The sequence below is a fragment of the Symphodus melops genome (assembly GCF_947650265.1).
Source record: "Symphodus melops genome assembly, chromosome: 19".
In the NCBI taxonomy this organism is placed as follows: domain Eukaryota; kingdom Metazoa; phylum Chordata; class Actinopteri; order Labriformes; family Labridae; genus Symphodus; species Symphodus melops.
The window spans coordinates 17,599,520-17,622,496 of record NC_136709.1 but is presented as its reverse complement, the minus strand read 5'-3'; the positions used below and the strand labels follow the sequence as shown (position 1 = coordinate 17,622,496).

Here is a 22,977-nt window from a genome sequence, read left to right as displayed (position 1 = left end):
TATTTTAATTTGTGTCAATGACGGGAACAAGTCCGTGTAAACTACCAGTAAACATATTGTTGCGACTAAGCTAGGTTTGGCTTAAGAGGTTAAATGCTTGATACGTCCAATAAATGTGTTCTGCCAGCGAGAATTTCACTTCAAAGTCACCTTTAGAAGTATGATTATGTGAAATGTGAATAGAACACAGTAAAAGTTGTAGTTATGGCTGGAGCCTCATTTTACTTCAGTGAACGTTAGCACTGGGCTTTTATTGGTGCAAAGAGATAATTAATTTTGACAGGTCGTCAGCTGCCTTTGTTTCTAAAAGTGACATGATTTACTCTTGTTCTGTGAAAATCCCTCTGCTCATGTATATTTATGTTAATTTGGAGCATACACGCATCACTTAAGAACCTATTTTTTAGTACTACTATTACTGCTCAATCTCATCTTCATAATAGGCATCTGTCTTATGGATCTTATGGCGCAGGTTGAGACAGAAGCTGATTTGCCGTCTTATGTGCTTTTATAACTCGTGTTTCTAAATTGTATTACTTTTGTGTGAGATCTTTTCCCTTGGCCATCGCTTAGATGGTAGAAAAAGAAGTGAGGAAAAATTCCTCCCTCTGACTGTCCGGAGATGTTTAACACATCAGATTGGTCCCAAATATCAGTGCTCTCTCACACATGTGCATATAAGCCCACTCATTATTTCAGTATTTTGCCAGAACTTGAATATAATAATCCCCTATGTGGACTATTAGCGGTCTTATTGCGGTGAGTGGCTCTGTCCATACGCCTCCTGCAGTTGGTTTGACCTGTAAGCCTTGAGTTCAAATTGTTCTGACAGGGTTTTGTTGTTAATAATAGATGGCTGAGTACTTTTTACCCTGCAGCATTAAAAGTTCATCCAGTGAATCGCTGTGTTATTCTGTCAGTCATGGAGCGGACTACAGTATTTGATCTCTTTGCTGAATTTGCTTCTTTATAATGTGTGCGTGGGTAGGTATGCATCCTCAAAGGTGTGAGTCTGAGTCTATACAAGAATGTGTGCGAGCCAGGTTTTGGTCTATACGAGGACATTATTTATTTATTTCTTAGGACAATGCACATTAATCAACATCATTGTAAATGTGCCAGTTCTAGCCAAAAGGCTAACAGCTGTTGTTCTACTCATGTGTTACGGGGACAAGTCTGTTCCTACACTCACATTTTGACTACTTAACCGACAGCTAGGGGCAAAAAGTAGGTCCTCACAAGTTCTATATTTATTTTGGGACATAAAACCAGAGCGGTATACCACAAATAATGATCATCATACCCAGGCTCTCTTTGAGTAATCAGGCTCGACGTAGTCTGAAGTTATGGTTAAAGATATGGAGTACCACAAAGCTCTTTGGTTATGAACTTTCTCCGCCATGCAAGATGGCATTAAGTGCATCATTTAATGCTTCCTCCACCACACAAAATTGAATGTTCACGGATTATCTGCTTCAGTCAGACTGGAAAAAGGAGAGGAGATGATGACACCTGTTGTAAACTGTGGACATTGCTACAGTGTGGAAGAAAAGAGGTGCGCGTTCACTCATATCTAGGTTAAAAGGTAGTTTTTCTGGTAAGTAACTTGGACCTGAAACAAAGAGGAAAGAGAATTTGGGGTCGAAGCAAACAAACAAGTGCTACTGTAACTGCCGAAACTCCTTCTGTGGCATCAAAGTTACCTCACAATTAAAAAAGTTTCCATATTCCTTTAGCTAAGGTACTTTAGTGACCACAAAGATTATTTCCAGATAATGATAAAAAATGGCACTTTAAAGCTAAAATTCTAAACATAAAGTGGTCTCCAGCATGTTATGAGTTTAAAGAAAGTTACCATGGTGATCTAGCCAGGTTAAAAAAGAGCCAGTTTAATGACGTGACAAACTCTGACTGAAGGCTCAACAGATGCTGCTTACCCTCTAATCTCCCTTTGTGGTGCACTCACGAGGCTCTTAAGAATCTAAATATTGTCTGACATGTCGGGGTTTTGGTCAAAGGAAAGTAGTGAGAGCGACTTTGACATGATGTTTCAAAAGAGTGTAACGAGGCGCTCTACAAAACAGGAAACAAGAGAAACAAAAGGACACACTCAGCAGTATGTAAAAAGTTGGAACCACATACTGTAATAAAGGGTTTTGAGAGAAAAAAAGCAGACAGATGCAAATAGGAATCTTTTTTTAAAATAGTTTCAAGGGAATGGATGTAAGTCAAATCAGGGTCTTCCCATCTGATAAAATGTGTGTTTCTCGTGTGTTTCCCGTGTGTTTGAGTGTGTTTGTGGACCTTCAATAGCGAACGGCTTCCCCACAGTGAGCAGCTTGCATTCTGCGTCGATGGAGACCTCAAAGTCCAACAGGGCTTTGTCCATGATGAAGGCATCCAGGAGAGGAGGATCTGTCCTTCACCACCGACACACACACACAAACACGCGCACACACACACACACACAATTCACAAGAGAGAGACATGCATTAATTGAAGATGGCGCACTGCAAACTTTTGAAGACCTGCAAATCAGATTAACTTCGCAAACTGACTCACACTCCTCTGACCTGTGCAGGAACTCTGTATTTAGGGCTGTCGTCCCACTCTGTCATTTAAACAGAGGATGAGATTAACTGCATTCTAATACACCGTGTAAACACATGCATCATTACCTAAACTAACAGCCTCTGTAGCGGACTGATAAGGCTTTAAACACACTGATGAAGACTTTCCTGCTTCTGCAGTATCGATCCAATTGACCCTAATTGACCCCTAATTATAGACCGTTCCTCTAAAGCTGACCTCGGCTGGCATGGGATAAGTTACAGGATTCAAGGCAAAACAACCTGCATTTAAATATATCCCTAAACACTGATGCTGGAAAAACAGATACCCAGACAGCTAAATGAAGGCACCATCTTTTCATTACACGAACATATTTGCACCCACACCCCCGGCACACACGCCAATTAAATGGCAGACAGAGCGTAAATTGTGTCATATTGGAAAAAGCATGCATGCACACACGCGCAGCCTGATGGAAAAAGTGGAACAGGCTGATCAAATTACCTGCAACTTGTTATTCAGGATGTTTACTGCTAAACAAACAAAGAGGGCTGACTTTATAAAGTCTTTGCTGTGCTGGCAAAGCAGAAAAGTCTGTTTTTTTTTTTCTGTGCCTAGACCTGTCAAGTAGGAGGCGCAGGGAGAGGAGACGGGAGAGAGACTTCTTTAGGGACTAAAGACGGGCGGAAGTTATCCGATGCCTGGCCTTGGGAATAAAGTAGCGCGCGTGTATGTGAGCATGCATGTGGCATTAAAGTGTGTAAGGGTGGCTGTAAGTTGTAAGCCTGTGTGTATATACATCCCTTAAGTCTATATATTAGTGCTCATGTGCCGCAGCATGTGTAGCCCCGGGCGTTGTGTCTCTCCAGGATCACTTTTCTTTTTCTCCTCTTAAAGATTTGAGTGCAGTATTGGGGTCAGTAGTTCTGCCAACACAGTATTTTACAGCCTCACTCTGTTCCCTTCACAGCCATGACTCCCACTTGTGCTTCTCCCCCGTCCGCAAACAATCGCTGCCTTCATCCTCCCCGCGCTCATCCTCTTTCTCTGAACAAGCGCTTTGTATCTTCGCACTCGCATCACAAAGTCAGCACATACGTTATCTCAGCATCTCTGCTGGAGTTCCACAGAGAAGCTGTGTGTATAAGAACTGATGTGGTTAGAGCTGTGAGTGTGTTTCCTGTGTGCGCCACAGTACGGCTGTGTGTTTGTGCTTGGGTACACCAGAATATATGTTTTTAATTGAAGCAGATCTGGTTTCCAGTTGTGGAGAGAAACTAAAAACCTAAAATTAATTAGATGGAGCCTTTTAAAGTCAAGCCTAGCCAGAGCTCTATTTTTAAAACAAAGCATTTGTAAATGACAATACAAAAACAATCGCAAAAGAAGTTTTTAATAAAATGAATGAACATCATCAAAATAAACTTAAAGTTACCTGATCCTAACATTACTTTATCAGCCTCTATTGTGCTGCCACAACCTTTACTTTTCTATTTTCTTCTGAGCCCACAATCATTCACTTTGGAATGAACTCCCTTTTGTGGCTATTACATTTACCACACTTCTGGAAAGGCTTTCCACAAGATTTCAGGGAGTGTTCGTGCCATATTCGTGTCCATTCAGCCAATAAACCAAGTGTGAGGTCAGCTGTTGGATGTTTGACAAGAAGCCCTGGCTCAAAATCAGGGTTTTTATTTCTCCCAAAGGTGTTCAGGTGTTGAGCTGTTGGCTCTGTGCAGGGCCAGTTCTTCCACACCAAAACTGCCCAACACATCTTTTATTACCTTAAATTACCTTCCTTAAACTGTTTGCTTTAAAATGCACATTAATATAAAATATATTGACTGATATCTTTCTTAGATATACGTCTGATCTGTAGAACTAAATAGATTTAGATATACACATGTTTTGTTTATCCCACAAATGGGAAGACAAGATGGTCAATCAACTGGAAAGTAATATTGTGCATGTACGTGCATCACTGCTTTTCACTCTGGAATGTAATCAGTTTTTAAATTATAAGACGGAGTAGTACTCTGCAGAACTAGCCTTTGTTGACATTTTCCATGGCAAATATTCTTTAAAGAATATGTTTTTATTAGGCTGTTAAAAGATATTGGATGGCCTCTTTAGTGAAAAAACCTTACCTGCACATGTTAAGGTCAAATCAAAACGTGTTGCGTTGACCACAGGAGGAACCAAAAGAGACAACCCACAATGTCCTCACAGGAGCTTTAATACCAGATGATTGTTTCCCCTTGTTCATTTGAAATGACCTCAACCACTTTTCAACACTCTAAACTACTGTAAATTTGATGTTTATAATCTTCTTAAACCGAGCCTCTGTAAATTTATTGTAGTCCTTTGTTGTATTCTTTTTTTAATCAATTATGCAACATAGTTTAAACTGCCTTTGATAATAAAACGTGTTCTATAAAAAACCTTGCCTTGCTTTCCTGCTTTCATCCGAACACAATCCCCATTCGACTCCAAATTCATACATCCATCCTCATTCTTCATTCGTCAATTTGTCCCTGACCCTCATTTATCTCTGCGTTCAGCACTTTTAATGAACAAAAATATTTTCCTCAAACAAAGGGAATTTTTACTTTTATTCTCAGTGTTCACCTCACTTTAACTTTGTTTTGAGCTGTAATAAATCCAGACAAAGACAAAGATAAAGACAAGTGATGAGTATCTGATCATATTTTTGGTCTGATGAAATGGCACACAGAGGATTCACAAAATAAGAAAACAAACAACAGTGGCTTAAACACCAGATCTCTGCAGGTGGATTAAATCAAAGGGGAAATCCCCAATTGAAGCTTATATTGAGCAATTGCCTTGTTTCTGGATAGAAAAGTCGGTTGATAGAAACATTAATAACAGTGTTCCCAAGCTGGATATGAAAACATCCAAGATTTGAATTGATAGCTACCACGGCAATTGATAAATGACTGACTTTATGAGCCTGTGGACATTTTGATTAAGACTTTAGATCCAAATCTAATTTAAGGGTGAACGACTGGGGATTCAGAGAACATGAACACATCCATGCGTAGTGTTTTTTTCTTCTTCTTCCATTCTTCACGTTCTGTGGATGCCCTCCAGATCGTCTCAAGGTGATTTCTTGAACTCTTTGCTGAACATTTTAAAATTCAAAATGAATCTTCGGTATATTAGGGAACAGTACACAGGAATTCTATTTATGGGAGGATTTTCACGAGTATATTTTTGTCTCTGATGTCTGTAAATCCGCTATGTTTGCTCTAGTTGTCACTCGACAGAATTGCTATGCACGGTGCGCTGAATACAGACAAGCACAGATAACAGATGCAAACGTGACTGGATTGTTTAGATGTGGATTCCATTTGCCTCTAAATAAGCTCTTTATACATGCATATTTGTCGCATGTATGTGTGTTTGTGTCTTACTTTAACATATGTACGCCTTCTGGGGTCGTGGGCTGGTTGTAGCGCCTCATGTAGTCGTGCATCTCCGGGAAGCTCTTCTTCATGTAATCTTCAGCGCTACTCTCCCGCACCGTCCCAAAACGGAAGCCCATGGAGGGGTGGTGCAGCTGGGAAAGTGACAGAGGAAGACGCAGGAGGCAAAACGGAGGGGGAGAGAAAGTGGCGGATGTGATAAAAGAAAGAGGGAGAGAAGAGGGATGGGAATCATGGTGGGGTTCATAAACTCCCTACAGGGTTATGGATAGGAGAAAGTGATAATCCTGCACAAATAATTCCGCTCCTTGCTCATTAGCCTGTCCTTGTGTGAGATTAGTTTGTGTGTACACATAGCTTTGGGTCTGTGCGTGTGTGTGTGTGTATGGTGAGCCAACATGTATGCAGTTGCAAGTTTGTGTCCTCGTGCGCAGTCTGACCTTGTCGTCGTGAATTCCTGAGACCTGCTCGAAGGTCTTTTCCCCCACCATGACTGCAGCTAGGTTAGCAGTATAGCTGGACAGCACCAATAAGCAGAAGATGGCCCAAAGGTTCATGAGGAAGCGCCCGGTCCAGCATTTTGGAGTCTGCAGAATGAAAAGATAATTTTTTTTAGATTATTTTCTGGGTTTATTTTGCCTCTGTATACTGCTGTGAATATAAAGGTTTATACAAAGATCAAAGAGAGGGGGAAAAAGCAGATCTGAAAGATAAGGAAAGCTAAAAATACCTAAGCTCAAAAGTGAAAATGTCACAATGTCAAGACAAAAAGGAAACAGACTGACAACATGGAGGAATACAGATAACAAAGTTGATACACAACAAGAGTAAAGGGACAAACGTGTCAGGAAATTTTCTTTCAGGTTTTGACATAAATGCAGAACCCCCCATTATCTCAACCTCCTCATCCTCGTTCTCCCCCCCCATATTCAGTTTTAACCCCTGACTAAAGGTTATCGGATTTATAACAACACAGCAGACAAGAATAGCAAATCTCACAAAGTGTGACTGTATGTGAGACACATCAGGAATATCGTGCCATGAAATTGCCTGCCTTGGGGACAGAATCCACCTGAACACTGTGCTCATTTATTCATCCTGCCAATTAAAATCCACTTAACAGAAGAAAAGAGGTGAATTTCTAGTGTTTCTAAGGCTTGAGATTAATGAGACATTAATTATACAAACAAGGTTGTAACCCATTATTACGAAGGTGTTTGGATTCTCCGCATAATGATTGGGTGAACCAGGAGAAAAGGAGGATGGCATGCACACTTAAGGCACAAATTCTTCACTAATATTGTTTTGGGCAGCTTAGAGATTGCATGTTGAATACATAATGATCAGTTTGCATTGACTGCTTCTATGTAGGTGTTTTCTTCACAAGGTTTTTTTTATTTTTTTTAATTCACATTAATTGAAGTCCTGTCCCTTTCAGTTACTCTTTTTGTCAAGCCTTTCAAGTTCCTCTTTCTATGCAGCGTTAACGATGATAAGAGAGGCATGCTAACAACTTGAATGTGTAAATAATTCCAGAGGATTTGGGTATACTGTATGGTGGTATACAAAAACAGCATTCTAATGTCAAGCATTGCCACATTTTTGCAAGCTGACATGACAACTAACGTGGCAGCTAATTATTAAGCTTGCTGTCAGTGGCAAGCTAACTATTTAGCTAACATTAGAAGAAGAAGAAGATATACTTTATGAATCCCTTTATTCATTCATGCATGGTTTCAAATTAATTTTTATTGAGACATGCTAAACACACATTGTCTGAAATAACCGATGACCCTCTGGTTCCCAATTGCTCGTTTTTATTCAAGCATGGTTGGATTTTATAAAATGATATGATGCCCTTTGTTTTGATTTAATCAAGACCAAGAGTCCATGCTCACTTAGGGTAACAACTGATCTGACTGGCAGTAGGGCAACTTAGGAGGTATTTAACCATCTACTGCAAAATTGAAACACTTAAATTGGCAATGATGGCTCTGATAAAAATATAGGGAGAGCAATGCAAAACCACCCTGTATGTGTGGGCACCAAATGCCTTGTACCATTGGTTTGTATGTGATTAAAAACAATGATTCAATCAGCAGGCTGGGGCAAATCACTATGGTAAGCTGCATGAGCTTACACAAAGCCTCATATCTTTGCCTGTTTTTAGAAAAACAATCTTTTGGTCAGTCTACAAAAGATTTTTAATATAGCAACTACCATCCTTAAGATTCAAAACAAGCTTCAGAATCCAAAGGACGATGTCACTCAGATTATGTCCCTGTGCAGTTGAAGGGGAAAATGTCGTGTACTATAATGTCATTTGAACAAAAACTCTTTCTGACATCTCATCTGACATTCTTTTTTACTTTAAAAGGCTTCTGAGGACTGACAAATATGTTTAGCAAATGTTGTGTTGTTTCGGGTTACTTTAGCTGGGTTAGCAAAAGTGCTTAACCAAATCCAATACAGAGAAGACACAGCTGCTCCATTATCTGCTGCTAGTGTCCAGGGAGAGCTTCCAGAAAGTGGGGAAATACCACACTGTGAATGAAAGAGTCTTGTGTAATGTTTAAACCAAACTTTTAATTGAACAAATTGATGAAGGTATTGTTTGTTAATGGCATTTTAATGTGCATCAAGTAAGTAAGTAATGCTAGATTACAATAAGTCGCGCCAGTGACTTGAAAAACAATAATGAGTGTTGGGATTTCCTTTGGAAAAGATTTCAAGCTTATTTCCGTTTGAGTTATTTTTTTTTTTTTTTCTTTTCAAATAAGTAAAACTAACCAAGACAATCAAGGTGACCTTATGGAAATACTTCTTATTAGCAGTCAAGCAATCCATTGAGTTGCCCACTGTCTTCCCAATGGCCTAAATAATCATGACTGTTTGGCACCGACCCAGAACACAGAGGTTAAAAGAGTTGCTCAAGGGAATTTTAACATGTCGCAACTCTGCTAATGGACAAAACCTTCAATTGACACATTTCCAGTTGCAAGGATCAAACCTGTGACCTTTCAATTATTGGAAGGTCTCTCTAATCAGTTTGCCTATGTTTAATCAACTCATTTGAACCCCGTCCTTTAGGGACTAGGTTTGAGTGTGCATTTAAAAAAGCATAATGACTTGGTGCATGCTCACGAAGCAGGGGAGGACAGATGAGAGTAATTAAAACAAATGATGTTTGAAAAATGTCATAGTACGTGCCTCGCGAAAATTTGAAAAGAAAGCACTAGTTATCATAATGATGGATTCTAGCACAGTATGATGCTGTTTAAAAAAAACCAAGTATGCGGTAAACAGTTGTTTTTCATCTCTGCTGAAATAGAGAATACGCTGTAATGTTACTGCGACATAATCAGTCAAATCTGACATTTAATATGTTAATGTTCTATATTTTTAATGGATACATTTGCCAAAGTCTTTGGATTTGTCTTGATCCCTCTTAAATGAACTCTTGCCTCATCCATTTTTTTCTTTTTCTAACCTTTGTTACCTGGCCCTCCATCTTGCCCACCCACCTGCTCTCTCCCCTTTACATCATCACCCATCTGCCCACCTCCATGTCACCCTCATTGTGTTGCTGTTCTCGTCTCTGCTTGCCCACTTACCCTTTCAACCCTCTCTTACTATCTTTCTGTCAACCCTCGTATTACCTCCTTTTGAGCCCATTTCCCAATTTGCCCTCTAACCTTTCTACCCCCCACTGGCTATCTTACACCTGCCTTCTTGTTTTCAACTTTGGTTCAGCCTACTTTAGGGAGTTAACCTCTACTCACACCCTCTTTTTCCACCTTCATCCATCCCCATCATCCTCACCATAACTCCTTCAATCTCTGTCGGCCCACTTACCCTTTCCCCTCTTCCTCCCTGTATGTGCATTATCCTCCTTGTAGCTCCCTACTTTATCACTGCCTACCTTTTTAACCTCTCCCCTATCTATCTTTCCTCCTCCCGAGCGATTTCTACCTCTTTCTCCATGCCTCTTTCCCTTCTAACCTTCTCTTTTCACTCGCCTTCACTGTTTGAGTAGATTTTCCCATAATGCAAATCCCCTCCTCCCTTTAGCTGCAATTTATTTTCCCTACCTTGCATGATGCCAATTTATCACACAGATGAGAGCTAGTTTACCTTGGTTGCGACAGTGCGTCCAAACAGTATGGCATAGCAGAGATTGAGGGCGGAGGAATAAGAGAAGACTCGCAGCCTGTTCCTGCCATGGGGTGTCATGCCGAAGGGGCTGTTCCACTCGTACAAGGTAAGGAAGAGCGCGGTGAGATGGAGCGTGACAAAAATACCCACCCACATGGACCAGTGGAGAGGCCACATAAAGGCTCCAATTGGGGCAGCAGTGTCTCTGCTACGAACCTGTTGGTGAGAAACAAAAACATTTGAAAGAAGCTGGCTTGATGCAAGCCTCAAGTTTGAAGGATCTTGTCTGTAAACTTTGTTGAGACCCTCCTGGGCATAACAAGAAAAAAATGCATAAAATGTTTTTATTATGTACTATCCATCATTTTAGAAGGGCAAGCAATCTTGATTTTCAAATAATGGAGTACTCATTTTCAAATGGAACCGAATTGTCAGATCATATTATGCACTGCAGTTTGTCAGGCACAGAGGGACATGTTAAGAAATCAAAGAATAACGGCAGCATGTTTGAGAACTCTGTGAAGACGGCTTCTCAAAATGCTTGTTAAACTCTTAAACTGCCGTTAAATTTGAACTTTCATAATTAAGGTGCACCGAAGATGTAGCAAACTAATTATTCACTGCTAATGATCTCCTATTCCTCACAAGTAGATTGGTTGAGCAGGGCAACAGGGTGAAATGAAGTGTTTGCAGACCATATCATCATACTGAAATAAAGTCAGCCAAACAGACAGAGAGAGAGAGAGAGAGAGAGAGAGAGAGACTGACATATCAAAGAAACACTGATGATTGTAATGTTGTCACAATGCAGTATATCTTCGGGACATGCCCCACGTCTTCTACCATCATTAAAATACAAACTCAGATCTCCAACAAACTAATGATGACTTGAAGCAATAGTACCAGAATGCCGAGGCTGGTGGAGTAGAATGGTGAGGTAAAATCAATGACTCTGCTCCTGGCAGAGTTGATGGAGAAAGAAGTGACGGCCATGTCGGCTGTTCCACTCAGCAGGTCCCCGACCAGCCCCGTCCAACGTCCAGTCCCACTTAATGCTCCGTACTTTCCGTCCCCCACAATGTAAAGGTCAAAGGTAAATCCCATGTCTTCAGCAAGTTTCTCCAACAAATCGATACAGTACCCATAGCAGCACCTCCTCAGGTCCTCTGGCAGGTCTGACAGGAAAGAGGAGATTATGACGTGAAATGTATCCATTCTGTCATTCATACTCAAGAGTTTTAAATAATGGGGTTTCTACAATGGGATTTAGTTCACAAATATTGACTATGGATCATTGGAAAAATTCTCATCCATCCATTTGGGAAACTTGTGTACGAGTGTTTTAAATGATCCCTGCACCAAGGCTAGGAAAATATTTTGTCAAATTAAAGTGTAACAGATTCTTGAACAGTAAGGCAAGAAAAAAGAAGTTGGCAAGATGGACACCCTATGATATAAATTCTTAAACTTTCTGCCACTTTGATTTTCCTGGCAAACCTTGTTTTGCAAACGCAGTCAATACAGATTAAGGAATATGCCAATCGCTCTTAAAACTTGGCACAAGTCTGCACTCTTTCTGCCAAGATAGAACGTGGAATGTTGAGATCAGATATTTTTTATTTACTGTATATTGAAAAGAGGTATGACTTCCTTGTTTTTTTCCAATTACATCTATACTTCTTGAAACCCTAGACACTAAATAATACATGTAGATACTTTCCTCAATGCAGATGTGTACTTCAATTCGCTGTCTTCCATTTTCCATCCTCAAACTCAATTCAAAGAAACTTTGGACGCCTTGTACTTCTCAGCTGTACAGCAGGCTTCGTGTATGATGTCCTTTGTGAGATATGTGTGTTTTTTCTTTTTCTTGTAGTTCTATTGATTTAACACCTTCAGTGCTCATCACTCATTAAACAGAGATTTGGCTTTAGACCAAAGCCCTCGACAATGAGCTGGGAATACTTCAAAACTGGACTGGCCAGCCTTGATCCCTTATTGATTTTTGCTTATAAAACCCACTTCAATCTTGAGGAGAAGCAACTGAAATGTGGCCAGTGACATAGCAATAAGGTCTAAGACTAATGACATGGGTATCTTTTAATTTTTCATCGATCTGTACTCATGAATGTCCCATGAGTTCCTGTAATAGTTCTTTACCACGATGGCCAAATAAAGTTGATCATTATACTTCAAGGACCCACTGAAGCTTTTTGAGCACTTATAGCCTTTCATTCTCCATGAACCTTGGTAGTTGGTGAAGTTAAGATAGAAAACTGTACTCTAATTCTAACAATGCTTTGTTACTCTGAGGCGCACTCACCATGGACCAACACCACATCAGCAATATCTTGTTGTAACAATAATTTAAAAGCAAAACTCACCAATGCCCTCCCATTCTGCAGCAGTAGCGTTTGGGTTATGCAGCTGGTTGAAGAGGGCATGGATTATGTCAGACCTGTTGGTTCTTGGGTCTAAGCAGAGTTGACCCGCTGGACACAATCCATCCTCATCCACCTCTCGTGTAAAGACAAATGGGTGTTCCACCAGTGTAACCACTCTCAGGCGTTGTCCCTCAACGGAAAATCCTGGCCTCCAGCGTCCTCCAATGTGACCTTCCCCCTGGCCGTCCCCTCCCCTCACCCCTGCTCCAAGACCTTGTCCCTGACTGCTTCTGAAGCCTCCCACCAGTCCCAGGATGCCTCCTTCTAACTCCAGCCTGCCTCTGGTCCACTGGCCTACGGTCACCCAGGCTGGCTGGCCAAGAGCCCCCCTCTTCAGGCTCCATACATGGAACAGCTGGGAGGAGGAGACTCGAGATAGGCCAGCCTCCACCTGGATCAGTCCTGTGGCCCCGGTGAAGGAAGTGTTGGAGAGAAACCTCAAGGGAAGAAAGAGAAATGAGACAATAAGCCTGAGAAAATAACATTTGGAATAACTGCGAGATCCATGCTGGGTTATAGCAGTTTAGAAATGTTGCCTGCAATCGCATACAACACTTAATGGGCCAAACAGAAAACCCAAAGAGAAAGCAAGGAATAGTTTAACATGATGGTGCAATGACATGGCTGGGTTGTGAAGCTTTTTTTCAGTCTAGATTCAGATGGGTAATTTCATCTCCAAGTTGTAATTAAAAGTTAATTCAGAGCAATGAGGGTCCCGTTCTATCAGCTGATCCATACAATCATTGCTATTCGTCTCACTCACCTGGTGACACCGTATTGGTCTTTACGGAGGAATGCATTAGGAAGAGCAATCCCCGTTCACACATAAATCTGCCCTGGCCTATTGAACCGTGCAGGGAATGTTGGCTCATGTCTTAGCATTTGATCATACGGACATAGTTAGGTGCTGTCTGTATGTGAAGCCATACAAGTGCTGTTTGATCATGTCTTGATTAGTCAGGAATTGTCAAGAGGTCATTGGAAATGCTATGGGGCAGGTGTTTAAATGTTAAAGTATGCAGGGATCACTGCATTCAGTATGGGTGCTGAACCGTGCAGAGACTGTTGATTATGTCTGGGTCAAGGCTAGAAATGGCAAGTTTTCCTTCCAGTTAATGGAAAAGGTTTGTAAAGCCCGAGCTTTTTTCTCAGTGGAGTAAAATCGCTTTTCTGTCTTGCCCTTGTAATATACTTTCTTTCTATCTTATTTGTCTCGTCAAGTAAAAAGCTGAATTAATGAGCACAGAAAGGAACCTGCTGCTGAAGCACTTCCTCAAAATATGGAGTATGCAATGTAACGTGAAAGCTAAATTGATCATGTGGTTCATTAACCACGTCTGAGGCTTGCCTGGACTAAACCCCTATCTTCACCAAAGAAAAAAAGACTTTATGTTTTGTGTGCTGTGCTTGTGTTTTTATTCATAATCGTCCTTTTGATTTCGTTGAACAGCATAATATAAATTCATAAACAAATTCCTCGCTCTACAGTACTTCTTCTGATTTGAGAGTCATACCCATCCAATTCTGCGTTAACTTATGTTTCCTCATCAGCAGCTCCCTCTGTCTCTGTGACCATAAAGCGGAAGTGCTATCCTTGCCTTGAGCTAAAATCACTCATGGTAATAGCTTGGCTGAATCATCATATCCCATAGACAGCAGATTCATCAAGCCAACCCACTCCAGACTCATATACTCTCCTGTGGTTGCTGCGGCTGGCCACAAAAAAATATTCACTTAGTCTTCACTTCACGTCTCTTATCTGAATAAAACTGTTGGGAGACCTTTTTGCAGTTTGTGTCATCTTTGGAATCATGTCCAGAAATAGGAACATAAGATATAAGTGGGTGATTATCCTGAGAGAAGAGCAAGGTTGTTAAAGCATGCCACACTTTAAACCAGCTTCATGTTTTAGTTCCGCGTTGTGTGCTATGTTCGGCTGCATTGGGCCAGAGGCTGCAGCTTTTAAAGAATGACTGTATGTCAAAGCAGGTTTATAAGTCAGCCCGTGGTGTCAGAGAGCGATGGCGTCCCCTCACTGACACCTGGCCTCGCTTTACTCACTCAGAGAGTAGATGTCAGCCGAGTGGCCCTTAAATGATGACTCCATAAGAGAGTCCCGGGCATGTTTCTCACTCTGTTATCTCTCCATCCCCTTTAGTTTGGAGGAAAGTTTACTCCCTCTCACTTTGTATCTCTGGGATGATACGAGGTCTGCTTGTTTCAATGCTTTTAATCTCTTCAGGGGAGATCAAATCAGCCTGGCAGCTGTGCCAAGTGAGATGGCACTGACTGACAGATCTCACTCTGATAACAACAACCCTCTATCAATTTCCCTCCCTTCTCTCCTTTTTCTCCTGCTTCACATCCTTTCCCCACACAAGATTCTTTCTTTCCGCTAGCCATTTCCTACTTCCCCTCTTTCATCTATGTATTTGTCTTTGACCACTGTCTTCTTTCTCTCTAATGTATTTGGGGGAATAAGCACCCCAGGACTTTTTTGATTCTGGACATTCAGAAGAAATACATCAAAGTGGCCAGTTTCTCATATCTTTACTCTGGCTCCCTCATACCTTCCTTACTTGCTTATATCTCGAGACATCCTCTCTCCTCCCATGCCTTCCTCGCTCTGTCCCTTGGGCATTGAACTGTTAATTGCCTTTTCCATGTGGAAGTCTCTCACTTCCTGGAGCTTTGTAAAGGCTCTCTGGAGCATTGGCATGTCTGGCTGTTGCAGGGGAGGGATAAGAATCAGAGAGCACACTGGAGGGCATGGTGTCTAACTGGACCGGTTTGAATGGTGCGATAGAGCAACCGCTTTTATCAGTCTCTCACAGGCCAGGAACAAAGGTCACTAGCACTATATTAGGGAGGACTTTATCATGAATAGTCATTTCTGATAGCATAGACTTTGTCCTAATTGAACCTCCACAGAGATTGTGACTTTCTCTGTTGTTCTGCTGAAGTTTCCCTCAGTTTGAACACATTACTCATTATTTTTTGATAAAGCTTTAGGCTCCAACTGAAACATGAATCAGAGTGTACAGTTAAAGGCTCTTTTTTGCCCCATTATGATTTTTTTTAATTCAACGTTTAATTAACCAAGAGAAAAACCCATTGACATAAAAATCTTTTTTTTTCAAGACAGTCCTGACCAAGACAGGCACGATTCTCACATTGATCATATTACTGTGTGATATTCCGCGAATTTCCAAGAAAACCTCTTTATAGGCAGTGTCAGAAGCCAATATCAATGCTGGTATCTAAAACTATAACTTTTTAAATACATGCAACATTTTATTGGCCAAGATTCAAAAGCTGTCCATGCATTTCAACCCAATCAATGTCAACATTGTCCTTATAGGACAAAAAAAGACAGAACATTGCAAGACAGTAGGCTTCATTATCTTGGGAACACTACAACATAAAAAATAAATCCATCCAACTGATGAATTATTCAGCCTGGTCCAAAGTTCTGGACTGACTGAAAGCCGGACATTGCTTTTAAGTAAGCCAAGCTTCTAGTGAAGATGAAAATGAACAATTTAATCACTTTAAATCTAATAAACTTCTTTTCAGCCTGATAATAAATGTCCATTGATATTGCTTTGTAGCTCAACTCCCACTCCACTTGATTCCGCCTCTGGCTGTCCATGCTAAATAGTTTTGGCATCCCAAGGCTTTACTTAGCTCCACTAAGAGAGAGAACACTGTGAGAATCCAACTTGTGATTATGTGGGTGGTGTTGATGATCACTCTCAGCTGGCAGGAACTTGTGTGTGTTCAATATTTGTTTTGGGCCCCACTCAAACCACAAATCCTTTTCTCACTAGTACTACACGGCAGTAAAAGTTGAAACCATACTGTTAAACCGTTGCACTGTTTAAAAAATATCCATGTCAACTTGCAAAGCGTAGATATTTGCTCTAACGTGAGTTTATGGTCTTTTCTGATGTTAATGGTGCTTCAGTGCATCTCTCAGTACCAGACACATTTGGCATTAAAGGGATTGTTATTTATGATAGAATGAAGGTTTTTTTTTTTTTTTGCTTTACAAACATGAGGATTTATTTTTTCAGCCTTAAGTGAGAGCATTTGTATTTCACTGCTTATATAGCATGCATGTACGTGTTATCATAAACAGCACCTTGACAGAGCCAGGGAAAGCTGTCAGGGGTCCTTATAAAAGCTGCAGGGATTGAAGCGGCAGCGGCAGAAGCAGCAAAGAGAAACAGGCAACACTCTGTGGTGTCAGTCTGTGAATCTGTATGCCATAAAGACCTCCTCCCACCCCCCTGTATGACAGCGCCACTCAGAAGGAAACACCCCCATGGTGCAGAGGACAGACAAGGGCAACAAACCAAAGCATACAGCGCCACAAGTAAAGCAAGCAACTTAAGAAAATATGCCAACCTGTCTATCAGAAAGCTAACAAGCTCATAGACATTTAAAGTTGTGAACAGAGAATTAAACAAGTGTTTGTCAGTGTCTTCCATAAATTACTTGGTGATTTAAATGTCTGCTCTTTCGGTAACTTTGCTGGGCATTTGTAAGTGGCTTGCAGGTTTCAGGGTTCTCATCTATTTGAGATCCATACCTGACCAAACCACTACTAATCCTATGTAGCCTAAAGCACTACACGTCTTACATTTCTGCCACTGCATACAGAAGGTGAAGGTGCTGGTCAGGGTCTGGCCTGAATCTTTTTAATTCTTTTTAAAAACTTTATTAAATTCTACATTTTTTTAACATTAATTGTTTCACCTTTAGCATGGAGTCATGGAAGAAATACTGCTCTGTGTTAATTTGTCTTTCAGGGTTTGGTTGACCCAAATTATACAAACCAATTTAAAAGTTAAGTTTCATCTAAGAGATAGTCCAATACCGTTTTCTCCTTATCCATACCAATTAGGATATCTTGACTAAAGTATTCATTTAAGTAAAACCAGCATTGGATTAGTGAATGGAAAACTCTGAGGGAGATAAACATTTGCCTACCTACATTTTGCTAGCTTTGACTGACCAGACATTTTGCTAACATTAGGGAGTGTGGTGCTAGCCTACTGTTCTTCTTGGCTGCTAAAAGGCAGTAGCTGTACAGGACAGCCATAGACAATACAAGTGCTATTTAGTGTACAGTTTGAAGAAGAAAAAAGTCAATTTTTGGGGGGCTGATATATAAAAACATCCAATAAAAATTACGTTTGATTGTTTTATTTCCTTTTTTACAGCTTTTTTTTTTAATGTGTTGGCCTATATGAGCCCTGCTGATAAATGTTTTCCTATCTGAAAATAATGTGGCATGCACTCATGTCAGCAGCCAATGTTTGTTTTGTTTGACATGCTAATACCTACACTAACGGCTTACGTAGTCAAGAGTTTTTGATTGTGCAGATTATGTCACCTACTGGAAAGGCTCTGAATTGTTTCCATGATGAAAATATCGGCAGTGTTGGAGACTTACACCGTCGATGAGATAGATCAGCGACTTGAGTTTTGGTTTAATAAAAACAACACTAACAATTACAAAGAGGAAGTGAAATAAACATCAGTATCGCAATCTGCTAAATTTTAATTTGTATCTTTATCTGCTCTGATTTTCACAATCCGATCTAGACCAATTTTCATTACTCATATATATGAACAGTGTGTGCATCTACCTGGCCAGATATTGTCCTGAAGAGGGCAGCTCATGCCTGTTCGGTTTGTCGTAACAGTTCACCATGTTCTGAACCAGTGCCAAGTCTGGCCTGACCATGGTCGCCGCAGTGACCGCACGACCAATCAACTGCAAAGCATCCCTTATGTAGAAGCTGATTGGCTTACGCCCGACCTCCCCGTAGGCCAACAGTCCAAGGGGCCCTCCGAGAGTGTGGAGCGAATCTGGAGACAAGGGATATCCCATAATCCACTGCAGTGCTGGTAGCGATGGAGCGAGGCGCTGAGCGGCCCGCAGGACAGAAGAGAGACACTCTGGGTCAGATCCCAGGAGGAGAACGGAAGAGATAGGAGAGGGGGAGCGCAGAAAACTGGTGGAGAGGATCTTCAAAGCCTCCTCTTCCCTCTGATCCTCCCTCCGCTCCTCACTGGCATCCCCTCTTCTTTCTCCGCCCCCAGAGATATGGGTCAAGTTGATGATATCCCATAAATGCCACGACGACCCACTGTGCATCTGCAGGTGAGACAGCAATCCATCACCTCCTTCCTCCCACCCAGGGCAAATCACAGCTGCTCCTCCCCAGCTGTCCTCCCCCCGGCTTCCTCTGTCCCTGTCCCCGTCTTTCCCCTGCAGGACAGCCAGTAGCAGAGTGCCCAGGGTTGATGGAGGCACACGGGCCGACATCTGCAGATGGAATTGGTTCTATGAAAGAGGACAGGAAGGAGAAGGAAGAGGTGAAAGAGAGAAAACAAAAAGTTAGACGGAACAGCAGCATAATGATTGAGGACGGGGTACAAGAGAGAGAGAGAGAGAGAGACAGAGAGAGAGAGAGAGAGAGAGAGAGAGGAGGAGGAGGAGAAACAGAAAACAAGATCAAAACAGAGATTAATAGATAAAGCCATACCCCAACACCTCGGGGCTGAATAACATACAATCACATTAAATGCAGCTTTTATGGGCGCCGGAGTGCTGCAAAACAATCCCTGTTGCTGCAATAATTCAGCACTACGATGATCACAAGCAATCCGTCACATTTGTTCATTATCTCTCCCCCTGAATAAGAAGAGTGGCGCTGATACAAACAAGGAGTCAATGATTCGCATCTAATCTGCAACATCACAGTTGGCTTGGCAAGACAACAGTAGCATCCACAGTTCATCCAGAAGCCCAGCATTTCCAAACCCCGCTGAAAACACTGGCTTGTTTCATACTGTTCCAAAGTGGATAACACTGTTGTCCTTGAATGCAGCTCACAGATGGACCTTCCTCCTCCTTCCTTTGGGGCTTCTATCCATTTTTCATCCTATCAGTGCTCCAGGCAAGGTTGAGGAGGGGGGTTGGGAGGGTTGCTTTCATATAGTGAGCCCAAAGTTAAGCTTAACGTGACTCAAGTTAAGATTCTCACAAGCTCGCCGACCTAACATGAAACATGAACTCAGTATGGCTATGAACACCCTCTGGCAAAAATGTATATGCATTTTTCATCTCCATAACATGTAGAAAAACATGTGCTTATAGTAGTTATAAAAATCGATGCCTTAAATCCATGCAGTAACATTCAGTATGCAAAGAGAAACTTGTGGAATGCACCCCTCAACACATGCTCAGGTGTCTCTGAAGACATCTAAACCAAACTTCAACAGACAAGTTAATTCAAATGGAAATATCCCACCCGGGAGTACAAAGTAAACAGAGCGACCCTCCGCCGAAAGTCCTTGAATCCCACAAGAGAATAGGAAAAAAAATATTTGAGTGAAGTCTGCAAAGACATGGATGAATTAATGCAGCATTGTCTCTTGGGAGAGGCTTGAAGGGAGAGTGGTGTGTGTGTGGGGAAAAGTAAAAATAGGCGTCTGTGTTTGAACTCAATAGGGGGCTGGAAAGATGGCGGAGGTGGAGGTGGTGGCAGGGGGTGGCACAGAAGAACAGAGATAGGAAGTAGATGCCTGCTACAGGTGTGGGTATTTTTCAGCATTTTAATGCCATGTTTTGAGGCAAACATCATGCTTATTTTGTCAAAGGACTGAGAGTTTAAAAAGTGACAAAAAAAAAAGATGAAAAGCAGAGCCCCGAGGCAGCTGCAGGAAGGAGTGTTTATAACTGCTTTCATTCTACTGGGGAAGATCAATCCAGGACATATATCGTTTAAATATTAATGGATGGCTAAATGTTAATGTATGCATCTCTCATGTTAATAACATCCACATGAAAAGGACCACAAGCTACCACATTAGACTAGTCTAAGCTGTAAATTATACTTTGAGTGGAAACAGATGGCTTGAAATCCAAAAAAAGGAATCTTGCTAAATATATCATCGTCAAATTAATCATGATCAAAATCATCAGGGATGCATATCACAGCTGTGTCAGCTTTTTTAGAGCTGGATTATTTGATTATTTCCCTTCCACAGACAATTATGTCTGGCTTTTCATTTCCTTGACTTTGAGAGAGATTCTTTTACAATTCCATTTACATTTGCGGCGTTTAGCCAGCGCTCTTATCCACAGCGACTCACAACAGTAGAATTACTTCAAGAGTGAAGACGTGAGAATAATAACAAGTGCTCCCTGTGCCATTATAGTAGTGGTATTTGTAGTCGCTGCTGTTAGGAGAGAAAGCGAATTAGAGTGAATGGAGGAGGCAGATGTGGGAGTCGTGATGTGATTCTGAAGAGATAAGGAGATTTGAGCTCTTTTCCTTAAGACATGAGTTCCAGCCCATAAGTCGGGGAAGCACTCTGCTGTTTTCTCTGTTTTGGAAAAGGACTTATTCAAAAAGTCTGTGGGCAATCGAATGTGACAAGCACCAAAGTGGACCCAATGAAAGTTAGAAAAAACACATCGCAGGAGTTATTGCCTATTACAACTGCAGTCGCTTCTTGCCATGCATTTCAGTGTTTTGGCACAATTAATTCCAGTGATATATTAGGGCAATAACTCCCAAGAGAGCATTTTCTCCTGTGCTTAAAGGTACAAGTGCAATTCAGTGAACTTTAAAAAAGTTTTTTTTTTTTCAGGAAATGTGCATTAATAACCACACAAAAAAGATAACTTAAAAGTAGTAAACAGAATCTTACAGCTCTGTTGATTGGAAAAACACTGAGTATGTGAAGCATGGGATGAAAAATGCAACGACTTCGTTCATTTTAAATGTGCTAATCTGACACAGTGCAGCAAGATCTGGCAAAACAGTGCAGAGTTGTCTGTTAAAAAAAGTGAAATAAAAAAGGGAACATGACAGTTTCCATATTTAACACCAGAACTGCTGTTGAAGATAAAATGACTGCTGCTGGCATCATTTTCCAGAGGGGTATAACTCATTCTCTTTGTCTTGCTAACAGCTTCTTTGCATGGAGGCATCTGATTAGCCCTTTTAACACTTAATCCGCTGTTAAAACGAGTCCGACACGGGTGGAAAAGTGGCTGATCGCTCACCCCTTGTACAGAAGCTGCGGTTTGGGTCAGACCTGTGGCTCCTCTCCAACATGTTATACCTATCTTTCTCTCCCTGAGACCAACTCTGTCCAATATCTATTATATCTCATAAAGGCATAAAAAGCCAAAAAAGTAATAAATAAAACAACTGCACTTCTTGGTCCAAGGTCATTTCACTCGCATGTGAGGATGAGGACAGAAATCTAGTAGTCATTGATACTGCTATAGACTAGTGTGTATCCTGTGACACAATGTTATATCAAGAGTCGTGTCACATCCTTTAAATCATATTACAGGTGCACAAAAAAACATTGATTGCCTAAAAAAGTTTAAGAATAAAACTGAATAAGAAGCCTGAATCGCAACCATGCTGAAAATGCTGTCCAAAACGTACTGTTGGTAGCTAAGTAACTGCCAAAGAGGTGGGTTTTAGGCGCCTCTTAAGCCTCCTGACAAACGGCTTTAATGTGCCACTAGCAAACACATCAGTCACAGACCTTATTATGTATGACTATTATTCTTCAATAGATCAAACCGGATGAATTATATAACACCCCCTTTTGCCATAAGGACATTAACTATTCAGACCAAAACTGTATTTTGTACCAGGCTGTATTAATCCTGTCGAAGCCTGCCTCAAGTAGACACTCGAGGAACTGTGTTTTTTTTTTTACACATTCGCACTGGCTTCATTTTTCAACACCAGAGGCACAAGACCGTGTGAATTCCCCCGACCTATTAAATATGTATAGATATTTATCTGCAGGGTTCATGCCACTTGACTATCACTAAGGACTCAGATGATCAAGGAGTCTCACTGTAATAATAACATCATTATCAATAAAAATTAATGATCCGCACCCCGACTTACAAGTAACTTAGGAAGTGTTAAAAATGACAAACCTTAGTGTAATGGAGCATGGGAAATCGGTCCTCTCTCATTAAACCTGAACATTTCTTGATATGTTCTTCTGCTTAAAACATAATACAAGTGGAATTGTTTACACCCTGCTGTTCCTATAGCCCTCTTACAGTGAGTGAGACGGGCAATAAAAAGTTAAAATGCGTTGTGTCACAGATGTGTACAAAATGTGCATATTGTGATATCATTTTTCCAGATCAAGGCATATAATGAAAACAAAACGGGACCAAGAATGCTTCCTTGTGTTATTCTTTCTTGAAATCACAAGATGCTGACACAAAACCAAGGCTGACAAAAATATTGGTTATGTAAGAGGGAGACCCAATTAGACCCACCTTTTACTTCAGT

General features: G+C 41.1%; 2 protein-coding genes across 2 annotated transcripts in view; one reads left to right on the top strand and one right to left on the bottom strand.

Moving 5' to 3' along the window:
* Positions 1 to 22,977, top strand: part of cldn11a (claudin 11a) — a 114,023-nt gene that overhangs the window by 8,810 nt on the left and 82,236 nt on the right. The window lies entirely within an intron of this gene.
* Positions 1 to 22,977, bottom strand: part of LOC306840450 (glutamate receptor ionotropic, NMDA 3B-like) — a 78,070-nt gene that overhangs the window by 17,530 nt on the left and 37,563 nt on the right. The window contains exons 2-8 of the mRNA XM_079369743.1: positions 18,274 to 18,974; positions 12,557 to 13,053; positions 11,076 to 11,347; positions 10,152 to 10,388; positions 6,458 to 6,604; positions 6,006 to 6,151; positions 2,305 to 2,420 (exon numbers count right to left, since the gene is read on the bottom strand). Of these exons, the coding sequence (XP_079225869.1) occupies positions 2,305 to 2,420; positions 6,006 to 6,151; positions 6,458 to 6,604; positions 10,152 to 10,388; positions 11,076 to 11,347; positions 12,557 to 13,053; positions 18,274 to 18,974 (2,116 nt within the window). The remainder of the gene's footprint in view (positions 1 to 2,304; positions 2,421 to 6,005; positions 6,152 to 6,457; positions 6,605 to 10,151; positions 10,389 to 11,075; positions 11,348 to 12,556; positions 13,054 to 18,273; positions 18,975 to 22,977) is intronic.